This window comes from Trichosurus vulpecula, chromosome 1 (genome assembly GCF_011100635.1).
Source record: "Trichosurus vulpecula isolate mTriVul1 chromosome 1, mTriVul1.pri, whole genome shotgun sequence".
In the NCBI taxonomy this organism is placed as follows: domain Eukaryota; kingdom Metazoa; phylum Chordata; class Mammalia; order Diprotodontia; family Phalangeridae; genus Trichosurus; species Trichosurus vulpecula.
In genome coordinates this window covers 515302312-515317034 of record NC_050573.1, presented here as the reverse complement: position 1 = coordinate 515317034, position 14723 = coordinate 515302312, and the positions used below count along the sequence as shown (strand labels likewise).

Genomic DNA, 14723 nt, shown 5'->3' with positions numbered 1-14723 from the left:
CATAGTTCCAAACTGCTCTCCAAAATGGCTGGATCAGCTCACAACTCCACCAGCAATGCAACAATGTTCCAATTTCCCCACATCCTTTCCAGCATTTATCATTTTCCTGTTTTGTTATTTTAGCCAATCTGACAGGAGAGATGTGGTATCTAAGAGTTGTTTTGATTTGCATTTCTCTAATCAGTAGTGATCCAGAGCATTTTTTCATATGCCTATAGATAGCTTTAATTTCTTCCTCTGAAAACTGCCTGTTCATATCCTTTGACCATTTCTCAATTGGGGAATGGCTTGTGTTCCTATATATTTGGCTCAGCTCCCTGTATATTTTAGAGATGAGGCCTTTATCAGAGATACTAGTTGCAAAGATTTTCTCCCAATTTTCTGCTTCCCTCCTAATTCTTGTTGTATTGGCTTTTTTTGTACAAAAACATTTCAATTTGACATAATCAAAATTATCCATTTTGCATTTTGTAATGCTCTCTATCTCTTGTTGGGTCATGAATTCTTTACTTTTCCACAAATCTGATAAGTAAACTATTCCTTGCTTTCCCAAATTACTTAGAGTATCAACTTTTACTCCTAAATCATGAACCCATTTTGACTTTATTTTGGTATATGGTGTAAGATATTGGTCTATGCCCAGTTTTTGCCCTACCATTTTCCAATTTTCCCAACAGTTTTTGTGAAATAGTGAATTATTAGCCCAGAAGCTGGCCTCTTTGGGTTTATCAAAGAGTAGATTGCTAAACTTGTTGATTTCTCCTACTTGTGTACCTATCCTATTCCAGTGATCCACGCCCCTGTTTCTTAACCAGTACCAGGCAGTTTTGATGACTGCTGCTGTGTAGTACAGTTTAATATCTGGTGTGGCTAAGCCACCATCTCTAGCATGTCTTTTCATTAATATCCTATATACTCTAGACCTCTTGTTTTTCCAAATGAATTTTGTTATTATTTTGTCCAGCTCAGTAAAAAATTTTTTTGGTAGTTCAATTGGTATGGCACTGAATAGATAGATTAATTTAGGTAAAATTGTCATTTTTATTATATTAGCTCAGCTTAACCATGAGCAAGTGATATTTCTCCCTTTATTTAGATCTGATTTTATTCGCGTGAAAAGTGTTTCATAGTTATGTTCATATAGGCCCTGGGTTTGTCTTGGCAAATAGACTCCCAAATATTTTATAGTGCCTTCAGTAACTTTGAATGGAATTTCCCTTTCTATCTCTTGCTGTTGGGCTTTGTCAGTAATGTATAGGAATGCTGAGGATTTATGTGGGTTTATTTTATATCCTGCAACTTTGCTAAAGTTGTTTATTATTTCAAGTAGTTTTTTACTTGATTCTCTAGGATTCTCTAGATAAATCATCATATCATCTGCAAAAAGTGATAATTTAGTTTCTTCTTTTCCTATTCTAATCCCTTCAATTTCCTTTTCTTCTCTTATTGCTACAGCTAATGTTTCTAGTACCAAATTGAATAATAGGGGTGATAATGGACATCCTTGTTTCACCCCTGATCTTATTGGGAATGCATCTAGTTTATCCCCATTACAAATAATGCTTGTTGATGGTTTTAGGTAGATGCTATTTATAATTTTGAGGAAGGTTCCACTTATTCCTATGCTTTCTAGTGTTTTTAATAGGAATGGGTGTTGTACTTTGTCAAAGGCTTTTTCTGCGTCTATTGAGATGATCATATGGTTTCTGCTAGTTTTGTTGTTGATATGGTCAATTATGCTAATAGTTTTCCTAATATTGAACCATCCTTGCATTCCTGGAATAAATCCTACCTGGTCATAGTGTATTATTCTCGTAATGAGTTGCTGCAATCTTTTTGCTAATATTTTATTTAAAATTTTTGCATCAATATTCATTAGAGAAATTGGTCTATAATTTTCTTTCTCTGTTTTAACTCTACCCGGTTTGGGTATTAGTACCATACTTGTTTTATAAAAAGAATTTGGTAGGACTCTTTCTTCACCTATTTTCCCAAATAGTCTACAAAGTATTGGAATTAGTTGTTCTTTAAATGTTTGATAGAATTCACATGTAAAACCATCTGGCCCTGGAGATTTTTTCCTAGGGAGTTCATTGATGGTCTGCTCAATTTCTTTTTCTGATATGGGGTCATTAAGAAATTTCACTTCCTTCTCTGTTAGCCTGGGCAGTTTATGTTTTTGTAGATATTCATCCATATCTCTAAGGTTGTCAAATTTATGGGCATACAGTTGGGCAAAATAATTCCTAATTATTGTTTTGATTTCCTCTTCATTAGAGGTGACCTCACCCTTTTCATTTTTGATACTGGTAATTTGATTTTCTTCTTTCTCTTTTTTAATCAAATTGGCCAAAGGTTTATCAATTTTATTGGTTTTTTCATAAAACCAGCTCTTTGTTTTATTTATTAATTCAATAGTTTTCTTGGTTTCAATTTTATTAATCTCTCCTTTGATTTTCATTATTTCTAATTTGGTATTTAATTGGGGGTTTTCAATTTGCTCTTTTTCTAGCTTTTTCAGCTGTATGCCCAGATTATTGCTCTCCTCTTTCCCTATTTTATTCATGTAGGCATTTAGAGATATAAAACTTCCCCTAAGAACTGCTTTTGCTGCATCCCATAAGTTTTGGTATGTTGTTTCATTATTGTCATTCTCTTGAATGAAATTATTAATTGTTTCTCTGATTTGTTCTTTGGCCCACTCATTCTTTAGAATGAAATTATTTAGTTTCCAATTAGTTTTTAGCTTATTTTTCCATGGTACTTTATTAAAAATGATTCTTATTGCATCATGATCTGAAAAGGATGCATTGACTACTTCTGCTTTTCTGCACTGGATTGTGAGGCTTTTATGCCCTAGTACATGGTCAATTTTTGAGTATGTGCCATGTACTTTTGAGAAGAAAGTATATTCCTTTTTATCCCCATTCAGTTTTCTCCAGAGGTCTATCATATGTGCCTTTTCTAAAATTCTGTTTACCTCCTTAACTTTTTTCTTATTTATAATTTAAAAAAAGAACAACTTTCTATCCAAAAACAACAACAACAACAACAAAATGTTGGCAACAGCGGTCTGCTGTTCACTTCCTTCTTAGTCACGGCCCCTACTCCCAGTTTTCAAATCCCTGTGCTAAGGAATTCCTGGAACCAAAATATTTTTTTACCCTTGAGAAGTACTACTCACATTGTCTCTCAACCATAGAGAATATTTTTTCCTTTGACTCCCATCAACTTCTTAGCATTTCAAAGTCATCCCTACTTTTTACCTTTTCAGTAGTCCCCATGTTTCCCTTCTTTCATATTACAGTGGAAAGAAGACTGTATATGGAGTCAGAGGATCTGGGTTCAAATCACACCTCTGTCACTTCTTGTTTGACTTTGAGCAAGCCATTTAACCTCTCTGAGCATCATTTTCCTCATCTATAAAATGAGATGTTGGACTAGAATCAGGGGTGGGGAACCTGTGGCCCTCTAGGTCCTCAAGGGCAGCCCTTTGACTGGGTTTGGATTCAATCAAAGTGCTGCCCTTGAGGACCTAGAGGGCCACGTGTGTCCTCAGGGCCACAGATTCCCCATGCCTGGACTGCATGGTCTCCAAGATCCCTTATAGCTCTAAAATTAATGCTCCTAGCATCAAGTGGCTCTTGAGTAAAATTTCCCCAAAGGAGAAATCAGTTCCAGTGTTAATTTTGAACACCTATGCATTTCCTGCTATTGAACATTTCTAAGTTTCCAACCTGACTACACTAACCTAACTCTCAGACATGAAGCACAGGTATAGAAATGAACACTTTGCCCCCTTGTATTAACAATGACAAACTTAAAAGTGATAGAATCTTTTATAACAGAAGATAATGTATGCAGGGTGACATAAAATATCAACCTTAATTAATATCATTTAAGTCCCTGGTTGGATAATTTGATAGTATTGAAAACTCAAGAGTACCATATGTATATATGTACGTGTGTGTGTATATATCTTTATGGCTTCTATTTGCAGAAACAAACTGTTTTATTATTTTAAGTCGACTCTTTCATGCCTTGGTAGTATGATTTAATTTCTTGTCACAGTGGAGAAGATGTAGCTCTGAGATGTAAAGAGGAACCCAAGAACCATAGAATTCTTGACTTTAAGATCAGCAGTGTTGCTGGACATTTCTTCTTTAGAAAATTCCCTTTCACTGTCTTAAAGCTATGGAATAGTTGCTTTTAATGTGAATCCAGCAACTGAAAACAAACATGGCCAAAAGAAAATGTTGATGTTATGTCTTTAGAACTCAAAGCATTAACAATCTTTCCATGTTTTTAACTGAAAGAAATCCCCAATATCCATCCAAGGATTAGTAAATGGTCAAATTCTTAATAAAAGGGTGTGTGATTTGTTAGAGAGGCCCCAAATTTACTTGGAACCTGCTGTCAACTATCTGTTCTAATCTCATGGAAAAGAGGGAAAAGTGCAGAGAGAGAGAGAGAGAGAGAGAGAGAGAGAGAGAGAGAGAAAGTGTAAATAATCAAGTCAAGCTCTTATTCTCTCTTTTAATTTTATTTTTAATTTATGGAATAAAACAAGTATTTCCATAAGATTAGTATAATAAAAAAGATGATTGCACATAAGTTGCAAATATGCTATGTGCAACTTGCTCTTCCTTTTAAATATATAATAAAGTTATTATATAAATTTATTTTTTTAGCTTTATTTTCTTCTCTCTCTCCCTCCAACCCGGGGATGGTTCTCATTAGACACAAATAGGTGTATGTATGTGTGTATATATACATACAAATGTATGTATGTGTATCTTATTACATACATGTATATACATATGTGTATATATGTATATGCATATATATGTAAAACTATTCTATACATACTTGTATTTATTACAGATAGCATCTTTCTTCATATGTCCTTTACAGTTAATTTAGGTATTTGAAATAGTCAAAATGACTTAATCACTCAAAATTGCTCTTAAAACAATATTGCTGTCACTGTATACAATCAGTGTTCTCCTGTTTCTACCCATTTCACTCTTCATTATTTCGTGCAAGTCTTTACATGGTTTTCTAAGATCACTGATCTCGTCATTTCTCATAGCACAGTTTTATTCCATCACAATCATACACCACAACTTGTTCAGCCATTCTGAGCATACCAGGATCTCTGTTAGAAATGAGTTTTTTTAATATCTTTTAAGTATATATTTTGGTGGGGGTGGCATACAAATAGTAATTCCAAAGAAATCAAAAGTAAATTCTTTGGACTACAAAATGCAATAGAGATGCCTCAAAAGAATTAACACTAGCAAGTCAGTTGCCCAATCATCAAGAGCATTTTAACATCTATAGTTTACATATTATAGGCATTAAGGACTTCTGTCCCCATGTGTCACCTCAGTTTTCCTAAAAGTTGAATCCTACTTCCTATGACATCTTATGCCATTGATATAGGAGAAAGGGTGGTGACTTGAAATTAGAGAATCTCTGTGCAAATTCCCCCTTCTGATGCTTACCAAGGGAACTTGGGTAAGTCATGACCTCCATGGCCTGCTTTTTTTTCTATAAAATCAAGGGATTAGATTAAATGCCTTTCAAGGTTTTTTTCCAGTTTAAGATACATCATGATGATCTGCTTCCTAATCAAACCCATTACATCTCATAGACCTGCCAACACAAAGTATAGGAAACAAAACTAAATCTCCAGAATTTGTTTAGAAATTGAACTATTCAAATTTGTTTCAAAATCTAGGAACTTGTCTAGCACACTTTGTGAGCTTAATTGTTCCCAGCTATATTTAAAACTTGTCTTTGTTGTAAGCACTCTCTCCATTCATTTATGCAGTTGATGACCTTTCCCCACCCCCTGGCCTAAATCTTAGGTGCTCATCTTGCACATGTTTCTTGGGCTGATAAAATAATGGGTGAGGGTGGGAAGGGGAGAAGAATCACTTTGTGGACACTGTTCTTTCTGAACTTAGAGAGGCTGGTCCTTGAATGACAGACATAGTCTGTCACTAGGCACATAACTGAGATGTTTCCAGGGTTGGTAGAAAATGTAAAGCTAGTACTCCACTCTTAGCTTTCCAAAACCAACCATGAATCTCTTAACAGGACTTGGGATACCAAGATGCTGCTAGTTGTTGTATATAGTTATCTGAGGCCATATTTGAACTCACTAAAGTGAGTCTTTGGGACTCCAGGTCCAGCACTCTATTCATGGAGCCACCAAACTGCTCGTGAAAATGTAAATTACTTTGTAAATGATACCTGAAGAACTAAACGCCTTTAGCTGACCTGTTGATTCAACTAAACATGGGAAGTTTGGGTTAACCACTTACTATCAACTTCACAGAAAGGCAGTGTGGCGTGTATTTCAAGAGCTGAACTCAGAACAATTGCTATGTAACCTTGATCTTTCAGGAAACCAGACAACTCTCCAAAATTCTAAGTTGCAAAGCAGATGCCAATATGTGCATCGGCAGCAGGAGTTTCCTCACTGGGAGTTCAAAGTGACCACTTGTAACCAAAGAAATCACAAGTCCAATACAAAAAGAATTTAAAAATAAAAACAAATAAACTTCGCACATAATTTACACCATATAAATGCTTTATTGGATCAGTTGAAATAAGTATAAAATATTCTTGCCTTTTTAGGGTGAACTGCTATAGTGTGGTTTCTGCTCAAAGCCCTTTTGGTGGATTCAAGATGTCTGGGAATGGGCGAGAATTGTAAGTAAAGTTTTTGACATTTTTTTGTGGTATCTCCAGCCAATGTCAATATGTATTGAAGATTTATTTCCATGTTACTGTTGATATCTCCATGCTCCTGGATTCTTAGGACAATATCTTGATTCATTACTTTAACATGTACCTGTATTTCTCATTCATTTCCAAAATGGCTCATGGAATTTTAGATGTCTCCCTTTAAAATGAAAAAGAATATAAAAACTTGTATTTTATATGCATGCATGTAGATGTGTATACATACGTATATATACATATAGGCAGGTAGATATAGATATTGCATATACATATTCATATATGTGAACTTATATGCATGTAAATATATTTGTTGCTCAGTCTTTTTCAGTCATGTCTGACTCTTCATGACCCCATTTGGGGTTTTCTTGGCAAAGATATTGGAGTGGTTTGCCATTTCCTCCTCCAGTTCATTTTATACATGAGAAAACTGAGGCAAACAGGGTTAAGTGACTTGCCCAAGGTCACACAGCTAGTAAGTGTCTGAAGCTGGATTTGAACTCAAGAGGAGTCTTCTTGACTCCAGGCCTGACACTCTGTGCAACATGGCGCCACCTAGCTGCCATGTACATATGTACATATATACACACAGTATTTCTGGACAAAAGATAGAGATCAAATGCTCATATTCATTAAAATGAAAAATTCAACTTTTGTTTCTATATAAAATCATGATTACAAGAAAGGGCCCCACAAAGCTATACAACTGCCTCTTTGTTACAAAGGAGCTGCTGATTAATAGCAATAGATGGTAGTTCTTTGTCTTCCAAGAGTTGCTTACACTGATGAAAGGGCCAATTCTTCCCTGACTCTATCCCCCCCACCCTCATTTTTCACTTCACAGCTGAAAAAGACTGAACAACAAATAAACGTACCTCAGATTACCATACAGATGAATAGATCTCCAAGGTTCATTCATATGACTGAGTTTTGTATTCATCTTTAATTTGATCAAAGCTATCACCATGAATTCACTTTAAATAACCACTCAGCATGTTTAAAAAAAAAACAAAAAACTTCTGGATGTAAAATCAGAGGAACCGTGTTCAAATTCCAGCTTTGCTGTTTGAAAACAGTAGCACTTTTGACAACTTCCCTTTTCTGGCCCCATTTTCTCATTGATAAAATGAATGAGTTGGATGAGATGACTCCCACGGTGTCTTCTGATTCTAACACTGTGATTCCATATACTTATATCCCAGAGGCAAATTTTAGGATGAGTGGGGAGTGAAGGAGAAGAATCAGAGGATAACATATTAAAAAGAGCTTTAGGGGACATCAAGTTCTCTATTTTTTTTATCAAGTCCTTTCTTTTTCATATGAAGAAACTGAGGCTGAGGGAGGCTAAGGTCGCAGAAGAAGTAAGTGACGTGTACCTACTGTCTGAATTGAAATCCTTGGACCCTCCCAGGCAACTTGCTTAACTTCTCTCTCTCTCAGTTTCCTGAGAATATTCATAGCACCTACCTCCCAGTTTTGTTGTGAGATAATATTCTTAAAGGCCTTTTCAAAACTTGAAGTACTACATAAATGCTAGCTATCATTATTATTAATTATCATTATTTCTACTACCACTCCTCTCAAAGTAGCTTTTCATGAGCTTTCACCCTCTATTCGAGGTCCTTCTGAAACCTTGATAGATAACTTTTAAAAGTAAATTGATTATAAAATCACTTTAGTCATCTCGACTTTACTCTAGTCAGTTTCAATTTATCAGAAATTATTTTACTCATGCAAAAAATAGAAAGCAAATTGTCATGGTAAAAAACAGTTGGCACATCATAAGATGCAAATCATATGTGATCAAACTTCATGTAGTGGCCTGTATTACGAACAGAATATTTAAATCAATTTGTCCCAGTTCCCTTAGGTTTATTATTCAACAACGCTTTATTCATTTTTTTAAAAAGATAATGTTAAGTCTGTGGCCTTCTTATAGTAAAGAAAGTAGTTAGCCCAGTACTAACATAAAAGAAGTTGTGAAGAAACATTTCTTCTGTGGCAATTACAAACTGACAAGACATAAACATATATACATACATACACACATATATGCACATACATATACATATATACACACATATGTAACATATAATTTCTTGAATAAGAACTCAAAAGAGAAAAGCTTGTAATGAATTAGCTTTAAGCTCAAGCTACTGTGCCACTGCATGAGTTCCTCTGGGAACTAAGTTTGGGAAGTTTAGCTAACCAGTTAGCTTGACATGATCTTGGTGCCTTCCAACATATTGGTCACCAATCTCAAGGTGCTTTCTAGTTTAACATGTGTTAAACTCGTTTAAAATGTGGAACCAGAACATAATATTTTACTTCTAGATGCCTCACAGAGTCCATCATTTCTACCAGCTGTTTAGTCCTGGAAACTACATCTCACTTGATGCAGCCTAAGAGCAAGTTACCAATTTTGTCTACCATATTTCAACATTTCCTCACAATTGAGCTTTGTATCAGTAAAAACTCAGATCTTTTTCAGACCAACTGCTAGCTAGCCATGCTTACTCCATCTTATATTTGTGAAGTTGATTTAAAAAAAACAAACCCAACTGTTAATCCCTATTCAATTTCAGTTTATTAGATTTGGCACAATATTCTAGTCTGTTGAGGTCTCTTTGGATCTCACTTTCATCTAATTTGTTGGCATATCACAAGTTATTTTGTACTGGTAATAAGTATTTAAGTTTATCCTTTCTCTGTCTTATGTATGCTTGCTGTTTTGCTATATCCATTTTGTAATGTTTCTTTGAACCAGTATTGGAAATTAATTCACATTGGAATTAAATTTGTCTTTTGAATGGTCACGCTTTATTGAACAATGGCTTGATAAGTTACTTAACTTACTAATAACTGGAAAATGCTTTCTCATTTACAGTCAAGATCAAGCTTCCTCATATTTAATAATCACCTAAAAGATACATGTACTTTGCCATCTGGTGTTGTACAGTCCCATTTGCCCAAAGACATAACCAGAGCAAGGGGGTTGGGAGTTTGCGCCAGCTACCAACATGAGCAGAAGCATCACTTAATCCCCCTAATGGTCAAGAGCAGGGTTTCCTCACCTTGGATCCATAGACCCCACCATGGAATGCATGGATAAAGTTCAGGAGGTCTACAAACTTGGATGGGAAAACATAATCTTTGTTTTTGTTCACCTCCGATTTCCTTCATGAATTCTGTGTATTTTATTTTATGCATTTAAAACATTCTTGTGAGGTCTCCAGGCTTCACCAGATTGCCAAAGGGGATCCACAACACAAAAAGATGTTAAGATCCCCTTGTCTAGAGAGAACTGTTTCCACACCTCATCGTGCGACACAGTCTGCCAGCCTTTTAGCTAAGTTATATGCTCCAGGAAATGAGAATGGACACAGCAGAGCAGACCACACATTCTCCCAACGTGACTGTTTGCAGTTAGACTGTTCTTAGTGCACACAGCTAAACAACCCTGACTATCTTCTGGAACATAATACTGTCTCACCCCACTCCCTTTTGCCATCTCCTGCCAGTAATTTTGGCTACAGGTGACAAAAATCCCTAGTTGTGCCATCGCATTTCACTTTGAAAACATTTCTTAAAATGTCAATCTCGTACCTCATTTACCTGTAATACTTGGTTGTAATCTAAATGTTAGTGTGAAAAACCTCTAATTTCTCTTTAAAAGCCCCAAACTGGTTTCTCTATGGCTTTTTACAAAAGGACCTATTAGGGTAGACAGTACTCCTGAGGTTAGACGGATGCTTCTGAGAAGATAAATCACTTCTCAAAACACTTATATCAATAAGCATTTGGTCCATACGTATAATTTTGTGAAAATTGGTAACTTTCAATGTAGAAATACACAGTAGTGATTCAGATAAGCAACTCATCTCTAATTTATTCCCTTTAAGAGTTCTTGGGGATACTTGCCCATGGCCACTCTCAGCTAGCATGAGTCAGAAGGCAGTCTTGAAATGTGGTCTTCCTGACTCTAAGACTTGCTCTCTATCACTGCTCCCATCCAGTCTCATACCTACCCTAATGAACAGTATGAAATTCATACTGAGACACTGACTATACTTTATGGATAATGGTATCTTAAGTGTGTTTTGGATTTTTTTCGCCTCCAGGGGAGAATATGGTCTCCATGAGTACACTGAAGTCAAGACTGTCACAGTCAAGATTTCGGAGAAGAACTCCTAAGAATGCCACAGGAGAGAGAGCTTTGTATCTTCGATGGCCAAGTAGCTCTTATCCAATCCCGTGAAAGATTTTGCACCCAGCATCATTATATTCTTGTTTAAAAAATAAAAAAGTAAAATAAACTTTTAGTCACATTAGCAGTAATAAGTAACATCTAGAATATGTGCTTTATTCTGAAAGACTCCTTTGCCTTTTGATGCTCATGTGAACACAGTGAATCACATTCCAGTTGACAGTGAGAGATTTTGACCCAAGATCTCTCGAGCATTAGAACAGTTGTGAGTTTTTTTTAGTAGATACTTCTTGTAGAGTTTGAGCCATTAAAAAAAAGGACCAGTTGTTTTGCTTTTTATTTCTATTAATGATTTACTTGACATTTTCTGCATATGTTAACAACCAAATAGATGTAGTCAGTTTGCTTGTGCTGTGAACTCTTTCTTGTCTTTGGAAATGTTTCCTCAGATGTCAAACCCATGTCTAATGAAGTAATTTAATGCCTGCACTACTTAACTGTAATCTGAACATAAACTTCATTAAAACAATCTTACATAATCCTTTGTAAATGTTGAAATTGTAAGAACAGATCTTTATTGTGGGAGGTAACTCAAGACATTTTTCCATTGAATTGGATGTGTGTTTTATTTTAGTCTAATGCACAGTCCCCAAGATTTTCCTCATGAAGTATTTTTTAAAATTTCACTTAAGTCTTATGATTACTGGGATGAAGAATGTTGGGGGGTGGGTACTGGTGAGAGGGAAGCATGGAGGAATAGCTGGAGATGCTGACAGTACAAGCTATACAATTGAAATTCTTTACGGGAATCCAGACTTTCACAAATTTAGAGCCAGAAAGGATTTCAGAAGTAATTTAGTCCAACTTTGTCTTTTTCTTTTTTTAAATCATTATTTATTTATTTTTAGTTTACTGCACACGGTTCTACATAATTTTGAGTTCCAGATTTTCTCCCCTCCCTCCCTCCCCAAGACAGCATGGAATCTCATATAACTACCATGTATAACTTCGCATTAAATTAATTTATACACTAGTCAAGTTGTTGAGAAGAATTATGACCAATGGAATGAATCATGAGAAAGAAGAAACAGAACCAAAAAACCCAAAAACCAAAACAAAAGAGAAGCAAAAAAGGCGAGCATGTAGTGCGCCTCAATCTGTATTCAAACTTCACAGTTCTTTCTCTGGGTGAAGATAACATTCTCCATCGTGAGTCCCCTGGCGTTGTCCTTGCTGAGAAGAGTGAAGTATGTCAGGGTTGGTCCTCACGGAATCCATATATCTGTGGTTGTGTACAATGCAGAAAATTGGGAGAAAATCTTTGCAACTAGTATCTCTGATAAAGGCCTCATTTCTAAAATGTACAGGGAACTGAGCCAAATATATAGGAATACAAGCCATTCCCCAATTGAGAAATGGTCAAAGGATATGAACAGGCAGTTTTCAGAGGAAGAAATTAAAGCTATCTATAGGCATAAGAAAAAGTGCTCTGGATCACTACTGATTAGAGAAATGCAAATCATATCTCTCCTGTCAGATTGGCTAAAATAACAAAACAGGAAATTGGAACATTGTTACATTGCTGGTGGAGTTGTGAGCTGGTCCAGCCATTTTGGAGAGCAATTTGGAACTATGCCCAAAGGGCTATAAAAATGTTCATACCCTTTGACCCAGCAATACCACTTCTAGGGTTGTATCCCAAAGAAATCACACAAGCGGGAAAAGGACCCATATGTACAAGGATATTTATAGCGGCTCTTTTTGTGGTAGGCAAGAATTGGAAATCAAAGGGATGCCCCTCAGTTGGGGAACGGCTGAGCAAGCTGTGGTATATGAAGGTAATGGAATACTATTGTGCCATAAGAAATGGGGATGATACGGATTTCGTAACAACCTGGAAAAACCTACAAGACATAATGCTGAGTGAGCGGAGCAGAGCCAGGAGAACGTTGTGCACAACTTTGTCATTTTAAAGACAGGGAAATAAAGCAGGGAGATTAAGTGGTTGTTAAGTTCACACAGGTGACAAGTAGCACAACTGGAGTTGACATCCACTCAGGTCCTCTGGCTCTCCGTTGGCCCTTTTTACCATAATACCACATCCATACAAGGTGGTAGCAGCTGGATTAGATAGCAACCCGGGTAAGCCTTTGAAATCAACTGGTAACTAATGACATATTGGCATATTGAGAAACTCTGGTCAGAGAACCAGTAATGAGCATAGCTCTCATTTATCTGTGATATCCTTGCCCATCCTCAGGTTTCTCTATAAACACATACAACTTATTGTTAAAGCTTTCTTCTTATCTCAAGTATCACCTCTTGGGGACACAAAGTCTTGAAATTTAAGAAGACTGAGAGTGGCTGAATTCACAAGATTACATATTTTATTTTATTAATGAAGAAAGTTAGGCAGAAAGAGGTTAAGTGATTTGCCCAGAACCAGAATTTGAACCCAGATCCTCTGACTTCAAAAGCAGGGCCCTTTCTGCTGCACTCTGGTGTCTTTCTAGTCACAGATTTAAAACTAGACGCGTTTAGTTTTCTTTGCATATTGTTACTCAGCAAATCAATTGTTTTTGCTCTTCACATTTTCCCAAACAGCACTTCTATCAGACACGAATAAAATAACAAGAGAGGAAAAAAAGAAACAAGACATTAACGTTCTTTTGAAAATAGATGCCTTTGCTCATTCTCATTAACCAAAACTTGTTTCACAGTAAAAGGCTCCATTTCATTATATTCCCTCCAGTGAAGCCAAAGAATTTACATAGAAAAGAGGATGTCAAAATAAATATTAACGCAAAGGTTACTGCCAAATGTTTTGTCAGCCACATATCTTTCCTGTCTTCCCAAGCACACCATTGAGACCTTTCCCAACAACTAATAACATTAATGCCTTCATCCTTGAAATACGCAGTGACAGTGAAAAATTTTAACTCTGATATTTTGTTTGAAACCCTATTGTAATGCTTACAAAAGAACTGGTAAAAAGTAGTGCTTTCTGTGTGTAAAGGTCCCAAGGATGAGATCTAGAAGTCACATTGAACTGGATCTTCATAGAAAACTACATGTAGATATAAGGGACAAGTTAGATATCAGGATGAGATATAAGAAATTATTGGAATGCTTTGCTGGCCTTCACATATGAAGTTGATGTCTTGCCAGATAAACATTGGATGCTTTTCCACTAATGGTAACAGGAAAGCATTAATTGTGCCGCTTTGTGAGGCAGCTAGATGGCACAGTGGAGAGAGTGCTGAGGGTGGAGTCAGGAAGACCCGAATTCAAATTTGACCTTATGCATTTACTAGCTATGTAACCCAGGCAAGTCACTTAACTTCTGCCTCAGTTTCCCCAACTATAAAATAGGGATAATAATAGTACCTGTGTCCCAGGGTTGTTGTGAGGATCAACGAAGATTCTATTTGGGCTTCCAGGTCATGTGAAAAACAAGATAATGATCGAGATTTTCTTCAATCTCTACAAGATCTAAGATCTCTCCAAAACAGATATTAGAGCCAACAGTAAGGCAATTTCATCTGTTCCTATGGTCTAAGACACCCAGAATCCAAAAGGTAAAAATCAAAAACCGAAGAACTGATGCTTGGAAGTACCAAGATTTCAGGAAGAAGATATCCCAAGGACTTTGAACATAAACAGATAAATTGACAGGAAAAAGCCAGTAACAACAGAAGAAAATATGGCCTCCTGGTCTAGTTCGGGTATTTATAAATAAATACTACAAAACAAAGTAAAATGA

At 36.1% G+C, this 14723-nt stretch overlaps 1 protein-coding gene across 1 annotated transcript in view; it reads left to right on the top strand.

Annotated features, from left to right (window-relative positions):
• LOC118833614 (retinal dehydrogenase 1-like) overlaps positions 1-11499 on the top strand; it is a 70093-nt gene extending 58594 nt beyond the window's left edge. Inside the window, exons 12-13 of the mRNA XM_036740991.1 lie at positions 6649-6723; positions 10875-11499. Of these exons, the coding sequence (XP_036596886.1) occupies positions 6649-6723; positions 10875-10947 (148 nt within the window). The 3' untranslated portion in view covers positions 10948-11499. The remainder of the gene's footprint in view (positions 1-6648; positions 6724-10874) is intronic.
• Positions 11500-14723: the final 3224 nt, after the last annotated feature.